Here is an 8,144-nt window from a genome sequence, read left to right as displayed (position 1 = left end):
AAAGAAGTGATTAAAAAAAAAAAGAGGTGAACAAAGATTGAAAATGAGAGAAATGTAATCTTTCAAAATAAATGCAAACTACATAAAAAAATAAAGCCTTTAAAAAGTCAAATTCTATAAAAAAAAAAAATACAAAGTCATACTTTAAAGAGGGTTAAGATGGGAAAAGTAATTTTATGTGAAAAAAAAAAAAGTCTGTTGTTTGCCAATAAAAAAGTTCTATTGAAAAATAAAAAACCAAAAGTGTAGAGATGGGCCACAAAATGGATGATGAGACAAACTACTACCACTCAAACTACCATAAACATAACGGCCACAAACTACCGCCGCTTGATAAAACTTAAAAAATATAAAAATCCAAACCAAAAAAAAAAAAGAAAAAGAAAGACAAGATGATAACCAAAGCGGCAGTTTTAGTTTCAGCCTCTGTTACTGCAGCCTCATCTTCATCTTCCAAATCTCTAATAAATCCATCACATCGGTATTTGTGTCTGGAAAGGCTGTCTTTTGTAAACTCCTTGTCAGTCTCTGCTTTAGCCATCAAATGGAGAAGTGTTAGCAATTGTAGTCCCAACAAGTTTTCCAGAATAATGAAGACAAGGGCATCTACTCAACCTTTGAAGAACGCCGACGAGCTTATCGCTTCCGTGGAGACTTTCATCTTTGATTGTGATGGTGATCATTTTCGTCCCTTTTCAATTTGATTTTTCTTCTACTCTAATGGGTTTTAATTTCTCTTTTGAGAAAAAAATGTGATTAATTTCTAACTAATAATCCTTATCGAAGATTTTTGGTGAATAGTTTGGCCATACAGATGAAATTTCTGAATTCCATGAGCTGATGGAATATGTGATTGCTAACTTGCCCTATGGAATATGTGAATATGGCTAAAGCCAAGCATAAATGGCATACCATTTAGCTGGGATCAATTTCTTGTTACATTATTATAGTAACTTTGTTTTCCATTCAACTGATAAATTATAAGTTCAATGAGTAGATTTATTCTTTGGCATTGATGTCACCAAAAGAATTTTTTGGTAATGGATGGATTTTTTGCAGGAGTTATATGGAAGGGAGATAAACTAATAGATGGAGTCCCTGAAACGCTTGATATGCTTCGGTCAAAGGTTTGTAATTGGGCCTGGTCATTTACATTTAGGAATCTCCATGGATATATGCTGCAATAAACTTTGTGAAAAACAAAATGCCATCTTTTATGGTTAATAGAAAAGTTTATCCTGTTGTTCCTCAGGGAAAGAGACTGGTTTTTGTTACCAACAACTCGACCAAATCTAGGAAACAATATGGTAAAAAATTTGAGACACTTGGTCTGAATGTCAATGAGGTTTGTCCGTGATCATCACTTGTGTTTACATCTATCTGTCAATCATTAGTTCTAACTTGATTAATGTTTTCAGGAGGAAATTTTTGCATCGTCATTTGCTGCTGCTGCATATTTGAAGTCCATTAATTTCCCAAAAGATAAAAAAGTAAGTTTTATTGAATTTTCTGAATTTTATGCCAAGTAAAACTGAAATTTTGCCCAATTCTATTTGTTAACTGGAAGCCAAGATCTTAGCATACCATTTGATGGATGATTTGCTATTAGCTTCTATTTCAATGTCTGTCTTCATTTGTGATACTTTCTTTTTCCTATTTGTATTGTATCATTAATAAGTACTAAATGCTGCTTCTTTTTTCCAGTCTCTTTTTACTATCCCCATTATCTTACTGGTTTCGTATATATTGAGCACGCTGTTCTCACTATTCTTGCTTTTCTAAAATTCATTTATGATCCAGCTTTCTAAAGTTTACTGTTAATTACTGATTTGGTGATTCAATATGATTGATTTTGGACTGGTAGCTCATCATTATATAGGTTTACGTCATTGGTGAGGATGGCATCTTGAAGGAGCTTGAGCTTGCTGGATTCCAATACCTTGGTGGGCCAGTATGTATTCGTTTCAGTTTTAATATTTCACCAATTATTCTTGAAACATTGTGGAACCTGCAATATTCGCTGGTGGTATATAGATAGATGATAAATACTAAATGATAATAATAATAATAATTAGAATCCCAATAAGTGTATTGACCATCCTACCATTAATTTGCTATTCTTTGGAAATTGTTTAAGGATCAAGCTTAGATAGCATTTCACTAAATTAAATTTGAAAGACAGTGAAACAATTGGTCTGATCCCACAAAAAGGGAAACTTCTGAAGTTAATAAACACTTTCACAAATCACAATGTAATCAGGTGTTGATCCAAACTAGTTGTGGCACTTCATACTAATCTTTTTCTTCTTGTCTACCAGTATAGGACTGTGCTCTCAAAACATGCTAATAGCTTCAGTTTAATTAATTAGATTATAATTGGGACTCCTAATCTATTCATTCCTTGACTGAATCTCTTTGCTTTATTATGCGGACTCTAGCCTCTTTGACATAATTAAAATTTATATATTTTTGGTAAAGAAACTTGGTACAAGATAATTGCTAAGAGCTTATTTATTCAATGGAAGAAGAAGAAGGATATATTAGATCCTAATATTTATGTCCTTTTAGGGAATTCTTTGGTTTTCCTGTTTTCAACATCATAGAAACATCTCTCTTTTGAAACCAGAGCTAGTCAGAGCAGCATGTCATGTACTAGGCTGGCACAAAGATCCAGATAGATGATAATATACCTATTAAGTTTCACAGCAATTAATGTAAAACTTCCAAGTTTTAACATTCAACTGGAAATGATATCATTGACATGTTTGATTTTGGTTGAGGGTTTTTACTTTTTTATCTTTGCACCCATGGCTGGGTAGAAAGGTTGGGGCAGCAGTTGTGGACTAACCATACAAAGCCATAGCACCTGAGAGTTTTTGTCAAATTCATTCATTTGCATGCATTTTCATTTGAGCCGGCATTTTTTATGTGATTTCCTCTTGGAATTCTTTTTATGCTATGTATTAATTGTTTTGCAGGACGATGGCGGAAAGAAGATCGAATTAAAACCAGGGTTTCTAATGGAGCATGATAAAGATGTGAAGTCTTCTCTTCTTGTTTCCTATCTGCCAATTATTCTTGCTTTCTCTTTTGGGTTCTAACTTTATAAACCATGAAAAAAAATTATGTCAATGGTCATTGAGTTAATTTTTCGAGTCTAAACATATAGCGGGTGGCTACTCTTTTTGAAATTTCCATCATGATAATAACTTCAATTTTTGCTATCTAGGTTGGGGCTGTTGTGGTTGGATTTGATCGATACTTCAACTACTATAAAGTCCAGTAAGATCTCCACTTTCATAATTACATATCTATGCACGTGCCTGACACATCAGTTTACTTATCCAATGAGGTATCTATGGAAAGGAGCTTGGCCTAAAGATTATAAAGGGAATCAGAGGATAAGTATAACCAACAGAGATAAATAGATCAATGAACATTTTAATACACATTAATATTCAGGGGCAATACTTGTAGTGTAGATTTGATTATGCAAGGATTGATGGTTTGGGTCGATTGATTGAATATTTTAATCAAAGTCGACTGGAATTCTGAGGACTAAATTAATGCTCTAAAAGAAGGGTTTCAGGGTGAAAATGATATACCTAGATGAAACTCTCAAGAGATGGGAAAGTGCACTACTGCATTTTATTTATAAGAATTTCAACGCTCAGGGAATTGTTTTAACAAATTTAGTACAAGCTGAATATTTATGGTTTTTGTTGATTTTATGAAGTTACTAATTTATTATTCTATTAATGGAGGTATGGAACACTTTGTATACGTGAAAATCCTGGTTGTCTTTTCATTGCTACAAATCGTGATGCTGTCACTCATCTCACAGATGCTCAGGAATGGGCTGGTTTGCTACTCTCCCTTGACTGGACTTTTGTGTTTCATAACATCATCTGCTTCTCTTATGAAGTTCCCATAGATCATTGGTTTCTTCTATTTTGATTGTAAGCTGAATTCTGGACCATAAATTATCAAAGTAGCATTTTTTAACCCAGCTCTTTGAGCAGGGGGATACATTCACTTACATTGTGCCAAATACTCGGATGTGTTTATTTTAGTTATTTAAAGAACGACATTGGGTTGACGGTGACAAATAACTTTACCTGTTTACTTGTTATCCTTACACTGAGATTATGCTATCAAATCAAGTGAGCTGTATCTTTTCTTACAACTGTATGAAATTTAAAATTGTCCAGCGCACATTGAAAAAAAATTGAATATTCAGAAATTTGATTGTTTGAACAAAGAAAAGTTGGTTAGACTGGCCTTTTTTAGCTGATACACTAAAAAATGCTTAGAAGGTTAAGAGGAAAAGAGACTTCATTTCATGAAGCCATGTTTTGTTTTGACACTTTCCCTGGGGATAATAGTTTTTGTAACTAATGCTTTTTGATCAAACAGAATCCTCCTTGTTTAATTTTTTTTTTCTTTAGTGGACAATTATAGTTAAACTGTCAAAGACTGTTTCTTATTGTATGTTTTCATATTTCTTTCTCTATATTCTGGTGCTTTGCTTTTCTGACTCTCAAAAGTTCTGCCTCGTTTGATATATCAATACCCTTTTTTTGGGGCATGAGTTATCAATATCCTGTCTCAAAACTGCAAAACAGCGTTTTCAATTGACATTCTAGGAAAATATGTATCCTGAAAACTGTTCATCCTATTTCTTGATTATGAACTTAGTCTCATGATACAATCATTTTTCTTAATTCTGCAAGTTACGTATCATATGCTTGATTTCAGGTGGTGGTTCTATGGTTGGTGCCATTTGTGGGTCTACTCAACGTGAGCCACTTATTGTGGGAAAGCCCTCAACTTTTATGATGGACTACCTAGCAAACAAGTATGGATTCAAAGTTTTATTTTTTGTTCTGTTTCTTCTGTTTGTCTTTGGCAAGCAATAACATGAGTGATTTTGGCTTGAGGGAATTAGTGTGTAAATTATTCATAATTTGTTACAACGGTTATTAAGTGCCTGGATAGGCAGTCTACTGGTATACTTATCATTCATAAAATTCCATATATTTGTGTGCTGTACTAGAAGTTCTCATTTGTGATTAATCTAACTGTATTTCAAAAAGATTGTAAAAGTTTAGACTAGGAAAATCAGGTTTTCCTTTACTAGATCAGTAGGGGAAAGAGCATGAATTTGAATCAAGTATGTTGTTGTTAAAACCCAGTAGAAATGCCCTTTGTAATTGACATGCAAAGAATGGAATTAACTAAATTTTATTAGCATTGTTTTATTTATGTTTATAAATAGGGTACAGCTAAGACATGCTCCTGTCTTCTTTTCCTTTATGGAGCTTTTCCTGATTAAGATTTAGATCATGTTTCTCATTTTCCAATTTTTGGTGTTTTTCATGCTTCGCCTCCTCAAATGGTAGATCCATTCATACCAGATTGAACCATTGGCAGTCTGTTTAATTTACACGATCTTTGATAATAATAGGCAAATGGACACTAGTGATTGCTTTGTTGCATTAAAAAATTTCTCTCTCTAATACTGTTTCCAAGTTATACAACAGATTCGGCATCCTCAAGTCTCAGATATGCATGGTTGGGGACAGATTAGATACTGACATTCTGTTCGGACAAAATGGTGGCTGCAAAACTCTTCTTGTTCTCTCAGGTAACTAATTACTGCATGGTCGTTCTTCCAACCACAGGTTGTTTGTATCTTAAAAAAAAATCACCACATAAACACACACCTTGCGCAATAGATATATAATAATTTTTTTTTTCTTTTAATAGGCGTTACTACTTTGTCTATGCTTCAAAGCCCCAGCAATTCCATACAACCTGATTTCTACTCCAATAAGATCTCAGATTTTCTTTCTCTCAAAGCTGCAACAGTATGATCATGCAAGGACTTGGTGGTGTTGTGTTTTTAGTCTTCTCTCACATTACTAATTTACCATCAGATATAGAAGCCCTCAGCAGTTGAAGGGCAATGGTTCACAACAGTTTTAAATTGTAAAAGTTGTTCATCAATGAATGATGCAATGTAGATTATTGTTTTACTATTTGACAACTATAATTGCAAACTGTGACGCACTCTTCCTCGAATAAATGATGCAGATATGGCTGCTGCTGTCTGCATGATGACAGAAACTGTTTTTACATTTGTTTTGCATTATTAAAATGGCATGTTTAATTATCTCATTGTAGCTGCAGAACTAGTTTTATGGTGGAAGCCACGGTCAGCAAGGAACGAATTTCACTCAATTAGTCAACTGTCACTATAATTAGTAAATACTCGAATATCACCCTTTCACTTATCAAATTCCAAGAATTTAACCCACCTCTAATAGTTAACTAAAATTAGTTCCCACTTCGTTCGGGTGGATTACCTTTTTGTCGAATTTTTTTTTAAATATATTTACAGTTATTTTAATAAAAAATAAAACAAAGAAAAATATTATAAAATATTAAAAAAAAAAATATATATATATATATAGACAGGATTTCATATATTACAATTTCATTTTTTTGGTTATTTTTTCAAGTTATCTTATGAACGTTATATTTTTTTATTAATCATTTAATCAAATATATGAATTTTTAATTTATTATAAATTATAAATTTTTTTAAAAAACAATTTGAAACAAAAGAAAAAAAATATGAAAAGTAAATTTTGTTTTTTGTTTTTATATCTTTTTATATTTATATTTATCATTATTATTATATTTTTTAAGATTTTAATTTTTTATTTTAATACAAATAATATATGATAAAAATAAAACACCAAAAAAAAAAAACCCACCTAATTATGAACCCATATCATATAAAATAATAAAAACTTAAAACCCATAAAAAGTATACTCAATTACAAACCCACGTCAAACAAGCATCCACATTCTTTTTCATAAATGTAATTAAAGTTCAACTCGCCGTATCATAATCCAATTAAAGCCCACCACACCATGACCTGTCAAATGTAATAACTTATTTATCTTTTATCAACCAATAGTTATTTAACAAATGGAAGGCAATTGGAAAGTTTGATTGTGAGTTGTCATTCAATTAAGAGTTATCCGTACTTTAAAATAATTTTATTGTAAATTAAACGTGTGAAGATAGTATTAGTATTCTATTTAAAAATGATATCAATTAATTTTATATAATTTTAAAAGGTCTTAATTAATTGATTTTTTATTTTTAATTAAATTTCATCATTTAAAAGTGATAATATTAATTTATATTAATGTAAAACTTTAAAGTTTTATATATTTTTTAAAATATTGATTTTAATAGATTAATGGATGAGAAAGATAAGTAAAAAAAATAGTTTAATTAGGATTGTTGCTTAGATTATTTTGTTGGATGTAATTGATAGATTCTACCCTATATTGGCATCCTTTTGAGAAATAGAGTCCTTTAAATTTATCACAAGATAAAAAAGAGATTTTGTATGGCATTAATAAGGTTGGTTTGTGATTGGTTTCCTAGGATTTTAATCTTTTTGTAAGGGTAGCCAATTAAGAGTTAATAGAAGTAATAGCATCAATCTTAAATAAATCAGTAGATTTTTTATTGACTTTTCTTTCCATTCCCCAATGGTAATTATTGGCAGTCATCTCTTTTATTAACTTATTAGCCTCCTCAGGAATCTTGCTTATTATGGCCTTTCCAGCAACTAAATCTAGAATGGTCCTTATGGGTGGGGTGAAACCATTGTAAAAGATCTGAATATGGAGCCACTAGAGTAAACCATGATGTGGGAATTTTCTGAACAATTCTTTAAATCTTTCACATCCATCATACAAAGTTTCATCATTAGCCTGTCAAAAATTGGTGACCTCTTTCCTTAGTCTTGCAATCTTTGTTGGTGGAAAAAATTTTGCCAAGAATTTTTTAACTAAATCACCCCATGTTGTAATTGAGTTTGATGGTAAAAAAAATAGCCTACTTTTTGCTTTATCCCTGAAAGCAAAAAGAAATAATCTTAGTCTAATAGTCTCATCAGAAACACCATTATAACAAAAAATATTACAAAGTTAAAGAAAATTAGAAAGATATAGATTTGGATCATCACTTTGTAGTCCTCTAAACTGCACAAAAGTTTAGACCATTTGTATAATCGAAAGCTTTATCTTGAAGATATTGGCATGAATAGCTAGCTTTC

General features: G+C 31.4%; 1 protein-coding gene and 1 non-coding gene across 3 annotated transcripts; both read left to right on the top strand.

Annotated features, from left to right (window-relative positions):
* Positions 1–337: 337 nt before the first annotated feature.
* Positions 338–6,140, top strand: LOC111276801 (phosphoglycolate phosphatase 1A, chloroplastic-like). Of its 2 annotated transcripts, XM_022862650.2 has the most exons (11): positions 338–675; positions 1,060–1,127; positions 1,253–1,345; positions 1,419–1,490; positions 1,880–1,951; positions 2,979–3,038; positions 3,230–3,282; positions 3,765–3,862; positions 4,759–4,858; positions 5,544–5,647; positions 5,770–6,140. In XM_022862650.2, exons 1-11 carry the CDS (start codon positions 393–395, stop codon positions 5,874–5,876), a joined length of 1,110 nt encoding a protein of 369 aa, XP_022718385.1. In that variant the 5' UTR covers positions 338–392; the 3' UTR covers positions 5,877–6,140. The 2 variants fall into 2 exon arrangements, 1 of the variants encoding a protein (XP_022718385.1); XR_016343493.1 differs by lacking the exon at positions 5,770–6,140 and having other exon boundaries at positions 3,765–3,959; positions 5,544–5,581.
* A 1,586-nt stretch (positions 6,141–7,726) lies between these two features.
* Positions 7,727–7,833, top strand: LOC149518013 (small nucleolar RNA R71). The gene has a single exon (XR_016343878.1). It is a non-coding gene; the product is annotated as a small nucleolar RNA R71 (small nucleolar RNA).
* Positions 7,834–8,144: the final 311 nt, after the last annotated feature.

Source organism: Durio zibethinus, chromosome 7 (genome assembly GCF_047325235.1).
Source record: "Durio zibethinus cultivar Kanyao isolate XHJ-2024 chromosome 7, ASM4732523v1, whole genome shotgun sequence".
Classification (NCBI taxonomy): Eukaryota; Viridiplantae; Streptophyta; class Magnoliopsida; order Malvales; family Malvaceae; genus Durio; species Durio zibethinus.
Note: the sequence above shows the minus strand (reverse complement) of the source record. Positions and strands in the feature narration are given on the sequence as shown.

Excerpts from the sequence above, each read along its gene's own strand:
- LOC111276801 (XM_022862650.2), top strand. The coding sequence starts at position 393 with ATGATAACCAAAGCGGCAGTTTTAGTTTCAGCCTCTGTTACTGCAGCC. Across the intron at positions 1,491-1,879 it reads ATTTCCCAAAAGATAAAAAA|GTTTACGTCATTGGTGAGGA; the intron begins GTAAGTTTTATT and ends ATCATTATATAG. Across the intron at positions 4,859-5,543 it reads ATGGACTACCTAGCAAACAA|ATTCGGCATCCTCAAGTCTC; the intron begins GTATGGATTCAA and ends GTTATACAACAG.